A 23,794-nucleotide genomic window follows, 5' to 3' on the forward strand; every position below is an offset into this window, starting at 1 on the left:
TAAGGGAGTGTCTTCAACTACTGGAAAGAGAGTGATAGTGTTCTCGTCTGGACAATATATTACTCTACTAAACTAGAACATTAGTATATTGTTAAGGGCTGTTGAGTCAGTTCTGACTCATAGCGACCTTACGTACAACAGAACGAGATGCTGCCTGGTCCTGCACCATCTTCATAATCGTTGTTATGCTTGAGCCCACTGTTGCATCCACTGTGTCAGTCCATCTCATTGAAGGTCGTCCTCTTTTTTGCTGACCCTCTCCCCTACCAAGCATGAAGTCCTTCTGCAGATACTGGCTCCTCCTGGTAACACGTCCGAAGTATGTGGGATGAAGTCTTGCCATCCTTGCTTCTAAGGGGCATTCAGGCTGTACTTATTCCAAGACAGATTTGCTCGTTCTTCTGGCAGCCCATGGTATATTGAGTATTCTTTGCCAACACCATAATTCAAAGGCATTGTTAGTATATTACAAGGATTATATTACTATTAATATATTAAATTAGAATCATTCATGACTATTTAGTATCGGTGTTCATTGCTTTTTTGCAGTTATTGATGTAATGATTTGTTTGATGTCTGTTTCCCATGTTAGATTGTAAGCTCCATGATAGCAGAGGTTATGTCTACCTTGTTTACAGATGTAACTACAAAATCTAGCATAGTGCTGGCACATTGACAGTTGATTCAGGATTGAGTGAAGGTGGAATTAAGACATCTGGCTAGCTGTAACATTAAAGAAATTGAGCATCTCCCGAAATTAGTAAAATGAAGTCATTTCGGTGGCATTGAATTGTTTAAAGCTCAGTGTATATAATCTATTTTCATGACCACCTTTAATCAGGCATACCAGTGATCTGTAATATTTAGCATATACTGGAGTTATACCTCAGAAAAATTTATCTTTGCCCTTGGAGAAAGCCACCATGTTTGATAATTAACTTCTAGATAACCCATGGGTCAAATCTGAAATTTTTTTTTTTTTAAAGCAATGGAAGATTTTCCCATTATTCTGAAAGACGATTATCCTTAATCCTAGGAGATCTTAAGCCTGCAATGAAACGCAGAGCTTTTAAATAAATATTGCCACATTTGAATTGTGTCACAGGGTTTACAGTTAAGCCTTGAGAATTATGTTTTTGTAAAGGTTAGTTGCCAGTTTAAATGACTATGTCAGCTATATTTTTCAGCTGCTAAAATGTAAATTTCAAAGATTTATTGCTGTTTAGTATTATGAAAAACAGAAGTATACATTGGAATTATGCTAGGACGGAAGTGGGAAAATTACAGCAACAGAATGCATGTAACGAGCATTTTTTAATTAAAATTGAATTCTGTTTCTCATACTTTTATTATATTAAAAACCCCAAAACCAAACCCATTGTCATCGAATTGATTCTGACTCATAGCTACCCTATATGACAGAACACAATAAAAGAACTACCCCATAGGGTTTCCAAGGCTGTAAGTCTTTACGGAAGCAGACTGCCACGTCTTTCTCCCATGAAGCAGCTGGTGGGTTCAAACCGCCAACTTTTCGGTCCGCGGCTGAGCACTTAACCTCTGCACCACCAGGGCTTCTTATATTAAAAATGGGAAATATATGTCTAGTTTTTAAATATATCCTTGTATGGATGGAAACATGCGTTGCTCATAAGCCATTCTCTGACATATACATAAAAAATTATATGTATTTTTTCATCTTTCTGTCTTTTACTATAGATGTAGACACGCCTAAAACAACCTAGAGCTGCTGAGCTTGACTTCTTATTTGAATAACAATGACTGAGGCTATGGGACTAGGAAACTAATTTTGTCATGTAACTGAGATAATAAATTAGTCTATATTGGACTGATGAACTTTGGAGAAAAAGTAGGGAATGATACATTTCAAAACTTTGAATGGCACAGAGCATCATAGCTATGGAGATCTACAGAGATACAAAAACTACAAAATAAAAATTGTCATGCCGACTCCTATTTAAGGTGTGTGTCAGAGTAGAACTATGCTCCATAGAGTTTTCAACAGGTGATTTTTCAGAAGTAAATCGCCAGGCCTTTTTTCCAAGTTGCCTCTTGGCGACTCGAACCTCTAACCTTTTAATTAGCAGCCAAGTATGTTAACCATTTCCACCCCCCAGGGACAGATAGAAGATACCACTTGGCAAACTTTTCCCAGTATTATTTCATAAATCATCTCTTTTGTGTCTCTACCTATTATTATTGCTACAAATTGCAAGATACTCAGTAAGCCAGACTATCAGTGACATTTTCTAAGTCAACAGTAAGCACGGACCTTTTTTAAGTTAAATTTTATATCAAGTTAGGCATAGGTTGATATATCATTGTCAGATATTTCTTAAATGCTCATTAGCTATGAATATTTTGAAAGCCTGTAAGCTAATATTCCTTTCTATGTGTACTACTCATGTCATGGCAGTTATATGCAACTGCATATAATCGTTTTAAATTAAAAAGCCTTGGTCGAGGTAGAGCAATGTATCATCTGTAGAAATGCATTAGCTTGGAAAAAAGTAATATATTTTTTGTTGGGGAATACAGGATTGTTGTTGTTGTTAGGTGCTGTCGAGTCGTCAGTATACAACAGAACAAAACACTGCCTGGTCCTCACAATCGTTGTTATGCTTGATCCCATTGTTGCAGCTACTGTGTCAATCCACCTCATTGAGGGTCTTCCTCTTTTTGCTGATCCTCCACTTTACCAAGCATGATGTCCTCCAGGAATTAGTCCTTCCTGATAACATGTTCAGAGTACATGAAATGAAGTCTCACCATCCTTACTTCTAAGGAGCATTCTGGCTGTACTTCCTCCAAGACAGATTTGTTCGTTCTTCTGGCGGGCATGGTATATTCAGTATTCTTCGCCTGCACGGTGATTCACAGGCATCAGTTCTTCTTCGGTCTTCATTATTCATTGTCCATCTCTTGGGTGCAGTCATGAGGCAATTGAAAATACAATGGCTTGGATCAGGCGCACCTTAGTCCTCAAAGTGACATCCTTGTTTTTCAATGCTTTAAAGAGGGCAAAAAAAAAAAAAATTTTTTTTTTTTGCAGCAGATTTGCCCAATGCAGTATGTCACCTGATTTCTTGACTGCTGCTTCCATGGGTGTTGATTGTGAATCCAAGTGAAATGAAATCCTTGACAACTTCAGTCTTTTCCCCGTTTATCGGGATGTTGCTTATTGGTCTGGTTGTGAGGATTTTTGCTTTATGTTGAGGTGTAATCCACGCTGAAGGCTGTAGTCTTTGATCTTCATCAGTAAGTGCTTCAAGTCCTCTTCACTTTCATCAAGCAAGGTTGTGTTGTCTGCATATTGCAGATTGTTAATCCGTCATCCTCCAATCCTAATACCGTGTTCTTACAGTCCAGCTTCCTGGATTGTTTGCTCGGCATATAGATTGAATAAGTATGGTGAAAGGACACAACCCTGACACACACCTTTCCTAACTTTAAACCATACAGTGTCCCCTTGTTCTATTCAAATGACTGAATGCCTGTTGGTCTATGTGCAGGTTTCTCATGAGCACAATTAACTATTCTGGATTTCCCTTTTTTCACAATATTATCCATAGTTTGTTATCCACACAGTCGAGTGTCTTTGCATAGTCAATAAAACACATGTGAACATCTTTCTGTTATTCTCTGCTTTCAGCCAAGATCCATCTGACATCAACAATGATATCCCTTGTACCAAGTCCTCTTCTGAATCCAGCTTGAACTTCTGGCAGTTCTGTGTCTATGTACTGCTGTAACCACTTTTGAATGATCCTCAGTAAAATTTTACTTGTGTGTGATACTAATAATATTCAGTAATTTCTGCATTGTTTTCTATCACCTTTCTTTGGAATGGGCACAGATATGGGTCTCTTTCAGTCAGTTGGCCAGGAAGCATCTTTCAAATTTCTTGACATAGACGAGTGAGCACCTCCAGCACTGCATCTATTTGTTGAAACATTTCAGTTGGTGTTCCAACAATTCCTGGAGCTTTGCACCTTCAGTGCAGCTTGGACTTCTTCCTTCAGTATCATTGGTTCCTGATCATATGCTACCTCCTGAAATGGTTAAACATTGACCAGTTCTTTTTGGTACACTGACTCTGTATATTCCTTCCATCTTCTTTTGACGCTTCATGCATCATTCAGTATTTTCCCCATAGAATCCTTCAGTATTGCTCTCGAAGCTTGAATTTTTTTCTTCAGTTCTTTCAGCTCGAGAAATGCTGAGCATGTTCTTCCATTTTGGTTTTCTAACTCCGGGTCTTTGCATATTTAATTATAATACTTTTTCTTCTCAAACTGTCCTTTGAAATCCTCTGTTCAGCTCTTTATCATTTCTTCCATTCGCTTTAGCTACTGTACATTCAAGAGCAACTTTCAGAGTCTCTTCTGACATCCATTTTGTTTTTTTTTCTTTCTTCATGTATGATGTCCTTGATGCCATCCTACAACTTGCCTGGTCTTCGGTCATTATTCAGTGTGTCAAATCTTTTCTTGAGATAGTTTCTGCGTTCAGGTGGGACATAACTTGAGGTCAAATTTTGGCTCCTGTGGAGTTGCTATAATTTTCTTCAGCTTTAATTTGAACTTGCATATCAGCAGTTGATTGTCTGTTCTGCAGTTGTCCCCTGGCTTTCTTCTGAGTTTCTCCATCATCTCTTTGCACAGATGTAGTCAGTTTTATTCCTGTGTATTCCATCTGGTAAGGTCCATGTGTATAGTCTCTGTTTATGTTCTTGAAAAAAGGTATTTGCAATGAAGAAGTTAATGGTCTTGCAAAATTCTGCCAAGGGACCTCTGGTGTCATTTGTATCACTAAGGCCGTATTTTCTACTACCAATCCTTCTTTTTTCCAACTTTTGCATTCCAATACCAGTAATTATCAATGTATATTGATTGCATATTTGTTCAATTTCAGACTGCAGAAGTTGGTAAAAATCTTCAATTTCCTCATCCTTTGGCATGAGTAATTGATGTGTAAATTTGGATAATAGTCATATTATCTGGTCTTCCTTATAGGCGTGTGGATATTGTCCTATCGCTGACGCCACTGTACTTCAGGAGAGGTCTTGAGATGTTCTTTTTGACAGTGAATGTGACACCAGTCCTCTTCAATTTGTCATTCCTGGCATAGTATATACCATATAATAATCTAATTCAGAATGGCCAATACCAGTCCATTTCAGTTCACGAATGCCGAGGATATCGATCTTATGCAGTCCATTTCATCTTTGACAGCTTCCAAGTTTCCAAGATTCATGCTTCGTACTTTCCATCTTTTGATTATTAATGGGTATTTGCAGCTGTTTCTTCTCATTTCCAGTCCTGCCACATCAGGCCCCAAAAGCTTGACTCCATCCACATCAGTAAGGTCGATTTTACTTTGAGGAGGCAGCTCTTCGTAGTCATCTTTCAAGTGCATTGCAACCTGAGGGGCTTATCTTCCAGTACTATACTAGACAGTGTTTTGCTGCTATTTATATGGTTTTCACTGGCCATTTTTTTCAGCAGTGGACTGCCAGATCCTTCTCCCTAGTCTGTCTTAATCTGGAAGCTCTGCTGAAACCTGTCCACCATGGGTGACCCTACTGGTATTATGAAATACCGGTGTCATAGGTTCCAGCATGACAGCAACATGCAAGCCACCACAGTAGGACAAACTGACAGATGTGTGGTGGAATACAGGATAATGTAGTCATATTTATCATAACCCCTTAATATATGATAAAATAAGAACAATTGCATCATTGAAATCTGCCTTTCAGTTAAGGTTTTCAAAATCTGAAAATACTGCATCCTCATATATAGAATTTTGATCTTTTAGAACAGAGGTCATTGTCTTAGTAATGTAGTGCTGCTATAATAGAAATACCACAAGTGGATGGCTTTAGTTTATTTTCTCACAGTAAAGTTGACTAAAAGTCCAAATTCAAGGTGTCGGCTCCAGGGGAAGTCTTTCTTTCTGTGTCAGCCCTGGAGGAAGGTCTTTACTGTCAATCTTCCCCTGGGCTAGGAGCTTCTCCGCGCAGGAACCCCAAGTCTAAAGGACGCTCCCTGCTCCCAGTGCTTCTTTCTTGGTGGTATGAGATCCCCAGCTCTCTGCTTGCTTTCCTTTCCTTTTATCTCTTGAGAGACAATGGTGGTGCAGGCCAGACCCCAGGGAAACTCCTTTTACATTGGATCAGGGAGGTGACCTTAGTAAGGGTGTTACAATCCCACCCTAATCCTCTTAACATAAAATTACAGTCACAGAATAGAGGACAGCCACACAATACTGGGAATCATGGCCTAACCAAATAGATACACACATTTTTGGGGGACATAATTCAATCCATGACAGTCGTCAAACAATGATCCAAGTGCCAGATCCTACTAACCACCTATTTTTTTTGAAACATAGCCATGCTCATTTGTTTACGTATTGTCTGGCTGCTTTTATGCTACGACAGCAGAGTTGAGTGGTTGTGACAGAGATGGTTATAGCCCACAAAGACTAAAGTAGTTCCCATCTGGCCTTTTACAGGCAAACTTTGCCAACTCCTACTCTTGAATAAGTAAAGTATTATAGGAATTAGATATTTATAGTTTGAAGGTATGAAATTTGAGGGTTCCCTGTCGCTATGAGTCGGAATCGACTCGACGGCACTGGGTTTGGTTTTACATGTATCAGTTCCCAAAGGTAGAACTGCTAGTTTTTAAGGCATGTGGTATACCCAGTAGCTTAGATTTGTATTCCATGGAGCCACTGTGGTTAAGTTATATAATAAAACAAATCATCATTGAAATCTGCCTTCCCATTAGGTTTTCAAAATCTGAAATTTTGGTGTCCTCTCATATATTGAAACCACTAGTGGAATATATTTAATACTCTCATTAGATAATTACCTTCAGATTTTTATTAGATCTTACACATCTCATTTCTCAAATTGAACTTCTGTTGTATCTCGTGTAAGATTTGAACACTTATTAACATAGCTAGAGAAATCTCTCCTAAAAATGTAGTCTAAAAAATTCTTTATTTTAATTTCTGTAACTTTTTTCTGACAAATCTTTTTTTTTCCTTATTCTCATATCCATAGATGTCTTTTGAAAGATAGCCACTGTTTTGAACAATATTCCTTTGATAATTGTTAAGCAGCTCAAAGAAGAATCTGGTTAGTTAAGTAAAATTCCAAATAGGTGAATTTTCCAGTACTCTTTTTGGTTTTAAAAAAATTACCAGATTTTAATTTCATGCATTTTAGAAAATATATACATATATTTAATGAAGGCCATTTTTAGAAACTTTTAAATCATTGTGTAAACACCGCCACCTGCAAATTATAATACCGTTTACAATGATGAGTAATATGTACATGTGAAAGGGGCTGTTTTAATTCCACATACCTTCCCTAAGTGCCTGCTATTACTCATAATTCATATTTATAGGCTACTGAAAGATCATAAAAATAAATAAAATGTGTCCCTCCTCAGAGACCCTCGTAGTCCAGAGAGGTGAACGTGTCTTCTTAGACAGTAAGCTCCATAGCACAAGCATGAGGTTTATCTTATTTACCACTATATCCCTAGAATGTAGCACAGTGCCTGACACATAGTTGGTGCTCAGGGCTTCTACAGGGAGTGAATGAGTGAGAGTGCACGAATACAAAGGCATCCCTTAAAAAGAGCATACCAGTGAAGTTAACAAGCAGTGATGTGTCATCAGTAGTCATTTTAAAATAATTCTCCTAATTTGACCTTCCCTGCTCCTTTCTATGAATGCATTTTGACTGGCAGGAATATATATGATTCAGTTATTTGGTTGATGTAAAACAATAAAACATCTTACAAATCTGTGGTTTTTCTTAGTATCCTCTGGATAGAGACCCATTATACTTTTGGTAAAAAAATAGGAAGTTTCAGATGTCATGATTGCTTAACATTTTTACATGTGAATTTTCAGGATTGCTTTCCAGGCTTTTTCAGTATTTTTCACATAGGGTCATATTTTACTTTTCTCTGGGTAGAGTTCAGAAATAAACTCGTTCTCTGTTAGAAAGTCATATGAGGTAAAAATATAATATTTATTTGATACCTTTTTTATATTTTTGCATTTTAAAATGCAGAAGAAATCATAAGATAAAACAAGAAAAAAGAGGTTCTATGAATTCAGGGAAGGGGGAAAAGTTAGATTATTAGTGAATGATAACTTTCACTTTCCTTCCAGTTTTAGTAATTTGCTTTGAAACAGTTATTTTCCTTCCTAAATTTCTTTATCGATTCTGTTGCCCTGCTATATAATGTGACATTTGTTTGGGTGTACATCAAAATTAGCAAAGTGACCTGAGTATTTAGAATTTTCAGGTCTATAATTACAAACACTGTGTGAATTCTCTGAAGATTCTTTTTGAAATTAGTTCTTACTCTGGCAGTCAGATAATGAATTAAAGGCTTGGGGGTAAAGGGGCAGGGTTGGATTTCTGATGAACTAGAATAATGTCTAGTTTTTTTTTTTTTTCTTTAGCTATATAAAGTAGCAAACAGTAGCAATCTCCTTATGGGTACACCTTTATATATTTTAATAGTAAGATGGACAAGTTAGGCCCTCCACTTCGAACTGGAAGAGATGTGCAAAGGTTATATGACAGTGATACAAAATCAAACAGTGCCATCAAAAGACATGAGTTATTACCCATTTACAAGTAAGTATTTGTAACTCAGTTTGGTTAATCTCTTTTAGATATTTCCTTAAAAGGCTTTATATGCTAGGATACCATAATTTGTACATTCCTTTAAAAAATCTTAATTTAATTATTTTATAATAAAAAAAAGTTCTAAATATTTAGGACTTAAAACACTTTGATTTTTTTGATGAACACTTCTACTATGCTAAATAAAGCTCTTTTTAGAGCACATGTTTTATTCCATTAAATTTTTGTTTTTAAAGTGTTGAAATAGCAGCCTCCTTCAGTAATTGTTATTTTTACGAAGCATTTTTTTTTAAGGAGGAGTATTTTTAAAAAGACAAGTATGGGGGATATTATGCCATTGTATTATATAATATTGATTTTCTTTAGTTAAGCAGATGATGAATTATTATTAAAAAGCCAAAAGAAAAATGATATTAGAAAGCATTCAATCTTGGGAACCTTAGGCTTTCTGTTAGGTAGAAATATTTATAGATTCCATGTATAAAAGGGAAAGGATACAACACTGCCAGATACACTCCTCTCTGTGTACTAGTAGCCTAGCAAATGAGCAGAGAGGCAAGTGTGTCATGGTGGTCATTTTGGAAATCTACCAAATGAGAGACTTCAAGGCTTTGCTGGTTTGGGCCCCAATACAGGGTCTAGTCTTAGCATTTTAAAATGATGAAATCAGGGTCTAAAAAATTAAATACGTAATAAAACTGAAAAATAAATTACTAAACAAAGTTAACTTTGTTAACTTTTAAACCAAGGCCTACTACAACATTCTGCCTACGAAGTATAAAAATTAATAATACACGTAACTATATAAAAATAAGGATTAGAAAAATCTTTGAGATCTTAGCAACAAACGTGTTAATTTTAAGTAGTGATAAATTCTAGAAGGAAGGCTTTGATCTGTGAGCCTTTTTCCTTTGTCCTGCTACTGCTGTCTGTGCCCTCTGAAGCAGATCTCAAAGAAACACTTCACAGCAGTAAGTCAAATTAAGTATAGTCTAAAATCAAACTTTCTCTTTTTATTTATTTCAGCTGTAACAGGCACATTCTGGGTATAGAATAGGGATAGCACTTTGTAGACTCTGGCCAGGAAGAAAAGTATGTTGAATATTTGGGCAACTTGTTTTAAATACTCATCCAATTAGTTCTTCCAGTTCTCTTAACAATGGTTCTTGTCATTCAGGTTCAGTATCCGTTCTTCAACAAAGCTTACAAGGTATTACTAAAAATAAATGATAGGCACTTAATAATGGCTGCTATTAATGTCGATAACCTCATATTTTCTCTAAATCTAAACATTTTGAGCAACTTTAAATGATAAAGTGAAGTCATGAGTATGTATACATAGATGTGTTTGTAGCTCATTTACCTATTATATGAAGATGATAGGATATCTACAAAGACTTTATTCCAGAGCCAAAAAATGTACTTTCTGTTCCACCTTTGACTCTCACCAAAGGAATTCTCATTCTTGGGCAATGAATATTAAGAGAATAGTTCCTAAAGAGGCACTTTATAAAAGCAAAGTAGAATAACCTCATGGATGACTTTGCAGCTGACTACTTGAAGACCACTTGAAGCGATTCAAGGCAGCCTTTGCTTTTCAAGTTTAGAAATAACAGCTTAAAGAAGTGACTACTCAAAGCAACTTTTCTTTGAATGGCAGCATTGCATACTGCTGAATATGAGCTTTGAAATTCAAACCACCTAGATTCAAGTACTCTGCCGTGTAATTATTTTGCATCTTACGTAATTTCTCTGAACCTGAGTTTCTTCAGCTGTAAAATGGGAATAATATTTTTTGAGGTTTTTGTGAGGATGAAACAGAGTGACACCCTATCTGACATGTAGTAGGCATTTAAAAATATTAGATGTTGCTATCACCTGCCTGCAGTTTGGAGGTAGCTATTTAAAATTTGGGGGTACTCTTCAATTTTGCTATATAAATAGAAGAGGAAGAATTTCAGCCAAAGCTGAAGAACTTCCAATCTAAAGGAATTCTTAAAAGTATTCAGCCTGTTTCATGTAATACAATATTGCTTAGCAGTGAAATGGAAAGATTTGACTAAATTTTTAAAGAGGGGGAAGGGAACCAGAGCTTTACTGAGCATCTGAACCCTGGAACATACCAGCCGTGTTTCCTTGGTTAAGTTACTTTATCACTCTTTGCCTTGTTTATCTCATCTGTATGGAATTATTATAAGGATTAAATAAGTTAATATATAGAAGGCAGTTAGAGATTCAGCAGGTGGTAAGCACTATTATAGAAATTCCTGCTTGGAGTAGTAGCAGTAGCAGCAGTAGTAATGATAGTGGTATCATCAACTAAGCAAATGTTTTATATAAATTATAATTTATATTCCATAACATTTCTATAAAATAAGCAATGATGGCCGTGCTTTAGCAATAAGAGAACTTGGTTTCAGAGAGGTTGACCACTATTACAGAGCTAGTCAGTGGCTGTTAGAATTTGAATCCAGAGCCATCTGAATCCCAAAGTCTGTATATGCTTTTACCATTGTATCATTATATATTCTTCTAAGCTTTCTTTGATTCCTAAATTTTCTCAAAGGGAATTCAGTGACGATCCAACCATAATGCCTCCGCTACTGATAACAGATGGTCCAGGCTGTGTATTTGGTGAAATTAAATCTTTAAAGGGAAAATTATATTAACCCAGTTATTACGGTTACAATTTCCAAGAACAGACTTCCAAAAATTCAATATTCTGTTAAAGTAGTTAACTAATGTTTCTTTATTTAACCATATTTTATATGCTTGCATAATAATAAAACTTGTCTAATGTATTATTTAATAACTATACATAGGCATTTAACAGAACTTTTTTTTGAGGAAATTATACATTAAGATTTTTCTTTTAATTTGTCACCTTTCAGAATTATTAACTTAAAAATTTCATGTAAAGCATGTATACATATTTTAATTTATTTTTTTATGCTTTCAGGATAATTATTAGTAAATGCAAAATGACCTTGGTTTATTCTTAGTATTAACTATTTGTTTTCAGACTTAAAATAATTATTTTTACTTTAATCTTCTATCGAACTTACCTCTCTGCCTCTTCTAATTACTTACCTAATCATGCAAGTAGGCAATTTGAGAAATAAAAGTTGACTATCAACACTTTTTCATTATGCGCTTTTTCTCTTGTAGAGCTAACATCAAACCTCGAAGTTCCACACCACCTAGTTTGGCAAGAAATCCTGCCTCAGGTGTGCCTACAAGCAAAAGAAAAACATATACTGAGAGCTACATAAGCAGGTATGTTTAGCTCTGCTATTGTAATAACTAAAATAAAAATGATTATATCTAATTTTCCAAACACTGTACACCAAAATAGGTATCTGTCTCTCTGATCTTTGCTGTATAATTTAATTTTTCTTTTAATATATATACTGAAGAATTAGTTTGGTCATAAATAATATTTTTTCTATATGTTGTAGTTACAGTTATTGTCGTTAATGCGTAAAGACAGTTTATTCAGTTCCACTGGATTTATTGGGTTTTTCTCTGTGTTATTTTTAACTGCAGTATTGTTGTTTATACCTTTACAAATTGCATAATAGATCCTTTGAGCTTCTGCTATTGTATTGTGATTTTCAGCATCATTTTAATACGTTTAAACTGACCTCTGAGGTTGTGATTATATACATACGTCCCACTTTTGTTTCTAATCTGCCTTGGTAGTTGCTCAACTTTGATATTCACTCTGTTCTTGAGCATGTAAGGAAACTGTCCCAGTTACTGATATTTGTTATATATACCCAAAGTTATTCCAGAAATTTTTAAGGCAACATACATAAATACCTAAGGTACAGTGAGATACAGTAGTTAAAAACATGGAATAAGAATAGGAAAGAAGAGGAAAAATAAAAATCGAAAGAAACCATGGAAGCAGGGGGGAAGTTAGTCCACAAAGTATGTGCCGTGAGACCCTGTACATAGGTTGGCCCTGGGCCACAAATTGGGGTCTAAACATTGTAGCACACAGCACACAGGGGAAGATAAAAGTAGTCATATATGATTCATCGTGTCTGTAAAAGAACATCAGGCCAGTTTCTCTGGAGAAGCACAGCAAGTCCTGAGGCCTCAGAATTTCTCCCATGAGTTCTCATGAAGAGGATAGTATACTGGGTAACTTGTTAATTAGCATTCCTACTGTAAATATGGCAATACATGTCATAGGGTATTTTCTTAAAATAACGATCCAATAATGGCTTAATTATGATTTAATTCAGAGATAGATTTTTCAATATCTAAGATACTAGCTCTCAACCCTGGCTGCTCATCAGAGTCACCTGTGAAACTTTCTAAAGACAAACACACCCACTTCCTCCCAGAGATTCACATTGCTTTGACTTGGAGAGTGGAATCTGGGCAGCTGCCAATGAAAAAGTTTCAAGGATGATGACTGTGGCCAAGGGATGAGACCTATAAAGGATAGGTGAATTGTTGTCTTACCACTAGATTCTTTAATAAATACAGCTTGTTTCAGCTGAGATTTTGGTAGCCTTTAAATATCGAAGTAAGCTTAAGTTTCCTGGAGTACTGGAGGGTCGCTGTTCTCTGTTGTGTATGTGTGGGATCATGTGTTTTGAATCTGATTCAAAACGACTTAAAATTTTATGAAAATGGAGACTTTAATAAATAGCATGTACTTGAATAAAAGGCTCATCTTATGTCTTCAAAGAGGTGGACAAAAGAAATGCCTACAGTCAGGGGCAAAAATCACATTAAGAAATAATTTTGAATTCTTTTTTTTCCTTCTTCTTTCTTTTTAAATGGTTGATATCTGATGGGAAACCCAGAGCCATGCTCACTTGACTTTCACTTACTACCCCAGCCCCTGTCCCTGAAAAAGATAATTATAACCATAACAGAAGAAATTACAGAGATTTCTGGCTCTGATAGTGTGATAGATGACATATCCTGGAAGACCCCTCCACTAAAAATACCTAGAAATGGTGGATAAAATAGAACATACATCTCATCGGATGCATGGCTTTGCTCTCAGAAAAGTAAGGGAACCTCCAGTGAACAAAAAATGTAAAGGAAGCTAGAGGTCACACTGGGAAATTAACCCCAACACTGCAGCTATATATGAGGTATTTGACTGATCTTAATGATCTCGAGGCTTAGGTTTTAATGTCATTGTAGGAGAGAGGAGTTGAGTTCTTGGATTGTACAAACTAGAACATTTGTAACTCAACTTCCCCATCCCACATGCCTCTCACTCTTAAGCTCACCAAGGGATCTTCTTAGGCTCATCTAGAGAGACTTACATGACTATATACATCACATTTGACATTGAACTCGCTTACGAGAAATACAGAATAACCACTGGTGGCACAATGGTTAAGTGTTTGGCTGCTAACTGAAAGGTAGATGATTCGAACCCACCTGCTGCTCCAAGGGAGAAATACGTGACAGTATGCTTCCATAAAGATTAAAGCCTTGGAAACGCCATGGGTCAATTCTGCTCTGTCCTGGAGGGTACCTATGAGTCAGAATTGACTCAACAACAGTGAATTTTTGGAGCTCTGGTGGTGCAGTGGTTAAAGCACTTGGCTGCTAACCGGAAAGTCAGTGGTTCAAAACCACCAGCCGCTCCGTGGATGAAAGATTTGGCAGTCTGCTTCCGTAAAGATTTAGAAACCTTATGGGGCAGTTCTGCTGTCCTATAGGGCCACTATGAGTTGGAATCAACTTGACGGCAGTGGGGTTTTTTTGGTTTTTAAAAAGCTGCTAACCCAAGACCATTTTAGTTATTTTCCAGTTAAGAATTTTTTAAAATATGCAGATATTGTGTTTTCAAACCTTAAACTCATGTGAAAGTGAATCTGTAGTTAAGAATTATGAGGGAGAACTCTTGCATCCCTCAGAGACATGGCTGAGACAGAAAAGCTTCCTTAGGGTTTCCTTTTCCTGGTTGGTGGACTTTTTTTCCCCTAGTCCATCCTTTCACTGAGGGATAACCCCTTGGGTATTGTGAGAAAAGGGTTAATAAAACCTGTCATGGATTGAACTGTGTCCCTCAAAAATATGTGTCAACTTGGTTAGGCCATAATTCTCAGTGTTGTGTGGTTGTCCTATATTTTGAGATTGATGTAATTTTCCTACATGTTATAAATCCTAATCTCTGCCTGTGGTTAATGAGGCAAGATTATATGAAAGAGTATCAGGGTGAAAGGTAACACCCTTACTCAGGTCACATCCCTGATCCTATGTACAAGGAGTTTCCCTGGGGGGTGGCCTGCATCACCTTTTATTTTATAAATGAGATAAAAGGAGGAGGAGGCAGGGCCAAGATGGCAGAATAGACAGACACTTCCGGCAAGCCCTCTCACAACAAACACCAGAACAAACAAGTGAAACAAGTATATTTATGACAAGCTAGGAGCCCTGAACATTAAAGGCAAGGTTAGAAAACGAACTGAGGGGCAGCAGGAGGAATAGACTGTTCAGAAGCAGAGAAGAGTTACCGGACCTGAATCGCCAGGAGCCCTCAAGCACCATTCCTGGGAGCAGCTGAGGCAGGCTTATACTAGCGTTCGGGCGCAGTTTCCTCAGGGAGAAACAGCCAGGCACATAGCCTACTCACACCTCTGGAACCAGAAAAGAACGGTGCTCTCAGCAAAAGCTAAGTACTTGCATATATTTTATTGTGCCCCTGCTCCCTGCTCCCTGCTCCCCGCTCCCAAGCCAGCTTCAGCAGCTGATTTCCCTGGGCCTGAGATAGGCCCTGTTAAGTGCCTAGAGCCATCCTCCCAGCCTTGGAGAAGGAATAAATTTGCAATTGTGGTAAAAGTTAATTTGCCACCTCCCCTACTGGGGGAACTCAGGACAAAAGAGGCTCCTGTCCAGGCATAAACAGTCAGTGGACTTTGAGTACCTTCCCCCTCTGCATAGATCTGTATGGGCTTATTTCAGGAGAATAGGCTCTTGTTGGCAGACTTTAGCTGTTTCAGCTGTGCAGCAGAGAGCTGGGTGTTTGATGTTTGACATTGCTTTCCCTATTAAACAGGGTCCTCACCTACCCACATCAGGGGCCTAAGGACTGATGGCCCCACTCAGGTCACCCAGCCACCCGCAACAGGAGTCCAAGGATAACTGGTACCTCCCAGTCTTTGCAACCAAAAACATTGGGTCCCTGTGGTCTGTCTGCAGAACCCACCCACCTGTCGGCTCTGGGGAACAGGGACACGCTTTCCTCACAGACACTTGGGGGACAATTCTCAGCCCCCTGCCTTGTGCAGAGCATGACACCCTGCTGCAACCAGATAACAGTACCTACACCAATTGCCCCTGCCCCTCTAAGACTGTAGGACAGAGCCTATACCACACACTTGATGATCAGCTACCTGGACACCTGAACTGAATTCATACAAGAAAAGTGAATGGACTCCTAGAATGATATAGCTGATAACAGCTCTAGCCATCTGGAGACAGGACGTCAGAGCTCCAAAGATGAAAATAATCAAGCTAGCTCACTCAAGCAACCCATTTGGGCATATCAGAACAAAGCAAAGCAATAAGCTACGACACAGTAAGCAAACATAAAATAAACTAATACAATAACTTATAGATGGCTCAGAGACAACAGTCAATGTCAAGTTACATAAAGAAACAGCATGATCACTTCAACAAGCTCTCAAAACAAAGAATGCAGGGATCTTCTAGATGAAAGTGCCTTCCTAGAATTACCAGAGGCAGAATACAGAAGATTAATATACAGAACCCTTCAAGACATCAGGAGGGAAATCAGGCAATAAGCGAAACAAGCCAAGGAACACACAGATAAGCAGTTGAAGAAATTAAAAAGATTATTCAGGAAAACCCAGTGCCGTTGAGTCGATTCCGACTCATAGCGACCCGGTAGGACAGAGTAGAACAGCCCCCATAGAGTTTTCAAGGAGCGCCTGGTGGATTCAAACTGCCGACCCTTTGGTTAGCAGCCGTATTATTCAGGAACATAATGAAAAATTTAATTTGGAAAACTCCATAAACAGACAGCAATCAGAAATTCAGAAGATTAACGATAAAATTACAGAAGTAGACAACTCAGTAGAGAGGAGCAGAATTGAGCAAATGGAAGACAGAATTTGTGAACTTGAAGATAAAACACTTGGCACCAATATACGTGAAGAAAAATCAGATGAAAGAATTTTTAAAAAATGAAGAAACCTTAAGAATCATGTGGGACTCTATCAAGAGGAATAACCTATGAGTGATTGTAGTACCAGAACAGGGAGGGACAACAGAAAACACAGAGAGAACTGTTGAAATTTGTTGACAGAAGACTTCCCTGGTGTCATGAAACATGAGAAGATATCTATCCAAGATGCTCAGTGAACTACACATGAGGTAGATTTTAAAAGAAAGTCACAAAGACATATTATAATCAAACTTGCCAAAACCAAAGATAAAGAAAGAATTTTAAGAGCAGCTAGGGATAAACGAAAAGGCACCTACAAAGGAGAGTCAATAAGAATAAGCTCTGACTACTCAGCAGAAACCATGCAGGCAAGAAGGCATTGGGATGACTTAATTAAAAAATTGAAGGAAAAAAATTGCCAGCCAAAAATCATATATCCAGCAAAACTGTCTTTCAAATATGAAGGTGAAATTAGGACATTTCCAGATAAACAGAAGTTTAGGGAATTCATACAAACCAAACCAAAGCTACAGGAAATACTAAAGGGAGTTCTTTGGTTAGAAAATCAATAATGTCAGGTATCAACCAGAGTCTAGAACACTGGGCAAAGCAATCAGAAGTCAACTCAGACAGGGAAATAAAAAAAAACAAAGCTCAAAACAGGGTAACAGCGATATTATTATATAAAAGACAACACTAAAACAATAAAGAGGGACTAAGAAATGTAATCATAGTTCTTCCATATGGAGAGGAAGATACGGTGGTACAAAGAAATAAAAGGTTGAAATTTAGAAAAACAGGGGTAAGTAAAAAAAATAAATAAAATAATAAGGTAACCACAAAATAGACAAACCATCCTACTCATCAAAATAAAATACAAGGAAAAAATAGAGACTCAACAGAAACAAAATCAACAACAATGAATATGAGGAAAGGGCAACATATAAAGATAATCTACTCCACACATAAAATTAAGTGGGAAAAAGAAAGTGTCAAAAACACACAAAAAAAGAAATCAAAATGATAGCACTAAATTCACACCTATCCATGATTACCCTGAACGTAAATGGACTAAGTGCACCAATAAAGAGACAGAGAGTGGCAGAATGGATTAAAAAGAAGATCCGTCTATATGCTGCCAACAAGAGACACACCTTAGACTTAGAGACACAAACTAAAACTAAAAGGATGGAAAAAAATATACCAAGCAAACAACAATCAAAAAAAAGCAGGGGTGGCAATATTAATTTCGGACAAAATAGATTTTAAAGTTAAATCCATCATAAAGGATAAGGAGGGACACTATATAATGATTAAAGGGACAATATACCAAGAAGATATAAATATTAAATATTTATGCACTGAATGACAGGGTTGCAAGATACATAAAGCACTCTATCAGCATTGAAAAGTGAGAAAGACAGCTCCACAATACTAGGAGGACACTTCAACACACCACTTTCGCTGAAGGACAGGACATCCAGAAAGAAGCTCAATAAAGGCACGGAAGATCTAAATGCCACAGTCAACCAACTTGACCTCATAGACATATACAGAACACACCACCCAACAGCAGTCAAGTATACTTTCTTTTCTAGTGCACATGGAACATTCTCTAGAATAGACCACATATTAGGTCATAAAGCAAGCCTTAGCAGAATCCAAAACATGGAAATATTACAAAGCATCTTCTCTGATCATAAGGCCATAAAAGTAGAAATCCATAACAGAAAAAGCAGGGAAGAGAAATCAAATACCTGGAAACTGAACGATACCCTGCTCAAAAAAGACTGGATTATAGAAGACATCAAGGATGGAATAAAGAAATTCATAGAATCCATTGAGAATGAAAACACTTCCTATCAGAAACTTTGCGACACAGCAAAAGCAATGCTCAGAGGTCAATTTATATCAATAAACGCACACATCCAAAAAGAAGAAAGGGTCAAAATCAAAGAATTATCCCTACAACTTGAACAAATAGAGAGCAACAACAACAAAAACCCTCAGGCACCAGAAGAAAACAAATAATAAAAATTAGAGCAGAACTCAATGAAATAGAAAACAGGAAAACAATTGAAAGAATTGACAAGATGAAAAGCTAGTTCTCTGAAAAAAATCAACCAAATTGATAAACCATTGGCCAAACTGACAAAAGAAAAATAGGAGAGGAAGCAAATAACCCAAGTAAGAAATGAGATGAGTGATATTACAACAGACTCAACTGAAATTAAAAGAATCATATCAGATTAGTATGAAAAATTATACTATAACAAATTCGAAAACCTAGAAGAAATGGATGAATTCCTAGAAACACACTACCTACCTAAACTAACACAAACAGAGGTAGAATAACTAAGTAGACCCATAACGAAAGAAGAGATTGAAAGGGTAATCAAAAACTCCCAACAACAACAAAAAAAAAAGCCCTGTCTGGACAGCTCCACTGCAGAGTTCTACCAAACTTTCAGAGAAGAGCTAACACCACTACTACTAAAGGTATTTCAGAACATAGAAAAGGGCAGAATACTCCCAAACTCATTCTATGAAGCCAGCATATCCCTGATACCAAAACCAGGCAAAGACAACCAAAAACATTTCAGACCTACATCCCTCATTAACTTAGATCCAAAAATCCTCAACAAAATTCTGACCAATAGAATTCAACAACATATCAAAAAAAATAATTCACCATGGCCAAGTGGGATTCATACCAGATATGCAGGGATGGTTCAGCATTAGAAAAACAATGTAATCCATCATATAAATAAAACAAAAGACAAGAATCACATGATTTTCTCAATTGATGTAGAAAAGGCATTTGACAAAGTTCAACACCCATTCATGATAAAAACTCTCAGCAAAATAGGAATGGAAGGAAAAGTCCACAGCCTAATAAAGGGCATTTATACAAAGCTAACAGCCAACATCATCCTAAATGGAGAGAGCCCAAAAGCATTCCCTTTGAGATCAGGAACAGACAAGGATGCCCTTTATCACCACTCTTATTCAACATTGTGTTGGAGGTCCTAGCCAGAGCAATTAGGCTAGATAAAGAAATATAGGGCATCCAGATTGGTAAGGAAGAAGTAAAATTATCTCTGTTTGCAGATGACATGATTTAATACACAGAAACCCTAAGGAATTCTCAAGGAAACTACTGAAACTAATAGAAGAGATCAGCAGAGTATCAGGATACAAGATAAAAACAGAAAAATCAGTTGGATTCCTCTACACCAACATAAAGAACGTTGAAGAGGAAATCACCAAATCAATACCATTTAGAGTTGCCCCCAAGAAGATAAAATACTTAGGAATAAATCTTACCAGTAAAGTAAAAAGACTTATACAAAGAAAACTACAAAACACTTCTGCAAGAAACCAAGAGATCTACATAAGTGGAGAAACATACCTTGCTCATTGATAGGAAGACTTTAAAAAGAAAACGTTATAAAAATGTCTATTCTACCAAAAATGATCTATAGATCTGATGCAATTCTGATCCAGATTCCAATGACATTTTTTAATGAGATGGAGAAAGAAATCACCAACTTCACATGGAGGGGAAAGAGGCCTCGGACAAGTAAAGCATTACTGAGAAAGAAGAACTAAGTGGGAGTCCTTACTCTACCTGATTTTAGAACCTATTATACTGCCACAATAGTCAAAACAGCTTGATACTGGTACAACAACAGATACGTAGACCAATGGGACAGAATTGAGAATCCAGACATAAATCCATCCACATATGAGCAGTTGATATTTGACAAATGCCCCCAAGCAGTTAAATGGGGAAAAGACAGTCTTTTTAACAAATGGAGCTGGCATAACTGGATATCCATCTGCAAAAAAGTGAAACAAGACCAGTACCTCACACCATGCACAAAAAAGAACTGAAAATGGATTGAGGACCTAAATATAAAATCTAAAACGATAAAGATCATGGAAGAAAAAATAGGGACAATGTTCAGAGCCCTAATACATGGCATAAGCAGTATACAAAACATTACTAACAATATGGAAGAAAAAGTAGATAACTGGGAATGCCTAAAAATCAAACACCTATGCTCATCTAAAGACTTCACCAAAAGAGTAAAGAGATTATGGACTGGAAAAAGTTTTTAGCTATGACATTTCCAATCAGCACGCGATCTCTAAAATCTACATGATACTGCAAAAACTCGACTACAAAAAGACAACCCAGTTAAAAAATGGGCAAAAGATATGAACAGACAGTTTACTAAAGAAGACATTCAGGTAGCCAATAGATACATGAGGAAATGCCCGTGATCGGTAGCCATTCAAGAAATGCAAATCAAAACTACAATGAGATTCCATCTCACTCCAACAAGGCTGGCATTAATCCAAAAACGCAAAATAATCAATGTTGGAGAGGTTGTGGAGAGACTGGAACACTTATACACTGCTGGTAGGAATGCAAAATGGTACAACCACTTTGGAAATTAATTTGGCACTTCCTTAAAAAGCTAGAAATAGAACTACCACAGGATCCAGCAATCCCATTCCTTGGAATATATCCTAGAGAAATCAGAGCCTTTACAGGAACAGATATATGCACAGCCATGTTCATTGCAGCACTGTTTACAATAGCAAAAAGATGGACGCAACCAAGGTGCCCATCAATGGATGAATGGATAAATAAATTATGGTGTATTCACACAATGGAATACTACGTATCAATAAGGAACAGTGATGAATCTGTGAAACATTTCATAACATGGAGGAATCTGGAAAGGCATTATGCTGAGTGAAATTAGTTGCAAAAGGACAAATATTGTATAAGACCACTATTACATGAACTCGAGAAATAGTTTAAACAGAGAAGAAAATATTCTTTGATGGCCACGAGAGGGGGGAAGGAGGAAGGGTGGGAGAAGGGTATTCACTAATTAGATAGTTGATAAGAACTACCTTAGGTGAAGAGAAAAACAATATACAATACAGGCGAGGTCAGCATAACTGGACTAAACCAAAAGGAAAGAAGTTTCCTGAATAAACCGAATGGTTCGAAGGCCAGTGTAGCAGGGGCAGAGGTTTGGCAACCGTGGTTTCACAGGACATCTAAGTCAACTGGCAAAATAAAATCTATTAAGAAGACATTCTGCATCCCACTTTGGGGAGTGGCATCTGATGTCTTAAACACTAGCAAGTGGCTATCTAAGATGCATCAATTGATCTCAATCCAGCTGGACCAAAGGTGAATGAAGAGCACCAAGGACACAAGGTAATTATGAGCCCAAGAGATAGAAAGGGCCACATAAACCAGAGACTACATCATCCTGAGACCAGAAGAACTAGATGGTGCCCGGCTACAACCCATGACTGCCCTGTCAGGGAACGCAACAGAGAACTCCTGAGGGAGCAGAAGAGCAGTGTGATGCAGACCCCAAGTTCTCATAAAAAGACCAGACTTAATGGTCTGATAGAGACTAGAAGGACCCTGGTGGTCATGGCACCCAGACCTTCTGTTGGCCCAGGACAGGATCCACTCCCAACGCCAACTCTTTCAGACATGGATTGGACTGGACAATGGGATGGAGAGGGATGCTGGTGAATAGTGAGCTTCTTGGATCAGGTAGACACTTGAGACTATGTTGGCATCTCCTCCCTGGCGGAGAGATGAGAGGGTAGAGGTGGTTGAAGCTGGAGGAATGGACATGAAAAGAGAGAGTGGAGGGCGGGAGCAGGTTGTCTCATTGAGGGGAGAGTGTAGAGAAGCCCCTAGTCCAGGGGAAGATTTATCACAAGGGCCTTCCTCTAGAAGTGACAGAAAGAAAGCCTTCCTCTGGAGCTGGCACCCTGAATTCGGACTTCTAGCCTCCTAGACTGTGCGAGAATAAACTTTTGTTTGTTAAAGCCATCCACTTGTGGTATTTGTGTTATAACAGCACTGGATGACTAAGTCAAAACCCTTTCTCCTTTTCTATGAAAAATTTGAAGTAACTTCTTACCTTTGTTTCAATGAAACTTAATAAAGGTTTAATGTCAGCTAGGTTTCCAGGCAACAGGGGTTATAGGCAGTCCCTTGAAACTAGGTATATCCCTTGGGGTGACCTGGAAGCAAATGTCTGATTGTTGTAAGAGATGATGGTTCTTTTTAGTAACATGAAATTTCTAATTAAATTTGTTCTACACCCACATATAAAATCTCCTTCTCTGATACCTAAACTGTCATTTGGAGGGTCAAAGAAGATTAGCTCCAGGACTGCTGCAAGGGCTCCATAGAAGAGAAATGCTTGCTGCTACCCTTCTATTATTCTATTAAAAAAAAAAAAACACTACCGTTGAGTAGTAGCTTCTTAGGAGACGCAAAAGCCAATCCTGTTGAGTGTGGAATGCAGGCTTTCCAGCTCTTACAGATAAATCTAAGAAGCATGAGCTCCAATTCCAAATTATAAAGCACACAGTGACATTGCAAATTGTACAAAGAAGCAAGCAATCAGTAATGAATGTGGGTTAGCAGAAAACAGTGTCCATGACTTAAGGGATTAAAATTATCAAAACCAGACTATTCGATAAGTGTGTTTAAAGTATTTAAAGAAATAAGGGAGGGGATTGAAATCATTAACATATACCATAAGAGGATTAGGGTATCCTTTGAAAAGAACCAAAGAAGACTTCTCAAAATAAGGAAAGAAGAATGAAATTATTCATTTCTAAGACAGTTAAGCTGGTTTATTTTCTCTTGGCATTCTTCCTTGATTGGGGTTATGTCTCCGTAATCCATTAGCATCTTCATTACTGTTTAAAGGGATTATACTGATAGCTATAAATTTGTTGTCCATACCTAAGAGATGCCCCTTGAATCAGGACATTGTAGTGACTCTATAACTCTATCTCGCGGAGCTGAAAGGAGAGGAAACAAAGTATAGCACGTAAAATGGTGGCATTTGGCC

At 37.4% G+C, this 23,794-nt stretch overlaps 1 protein-coding gene across 2 annotated transcripts in view; it reads left to right on the top strand.

Moving 5' to 3' along the window:
- The window catches only part of ZC2HC1A (zinc finger C2HC-type containing 1A), a 63,911-nt gene that overhangs the window by 36,075 nt on the left and 4,042 nt on the right, over positions 1 to 23,794 (top strand). Inside the window, exons 8-9 of one of the 2 annotated variants that reach the window (XM_064267861.1) lie at positions 8,582 to 8,698; positions 11,876 to 11,983. In XM_064267861.1, the coding sequence (XP_064123931.1) occupies positions 8,582 to 8,698; positions 11,876 to 11,983 (225 nt within the window). The remainder of the gene's footprint in view (positions 1 to 8,581; positions 8,699 to 11,875; positions 11,984 to 23,794) is intronic. The other variant, XM_010588364.3, reaches the window with a different exon arrangement.

This window comes from Loxodonta africana, chromosome 14 (assembly GCF_030014295.1).
Source record: "Loxodonta africana isolate mLoxAfr1 chromosome 14, mLoxAfr1.hap2, whole genome shotgun sequence".
Taxonomy (NCBI): domain Eukaryota; kingdom Metazoa; phylum Chordata; class Mammalia; order Proboscidea; family Elephantidae; genus Loxodonta; species Loxodonta africana.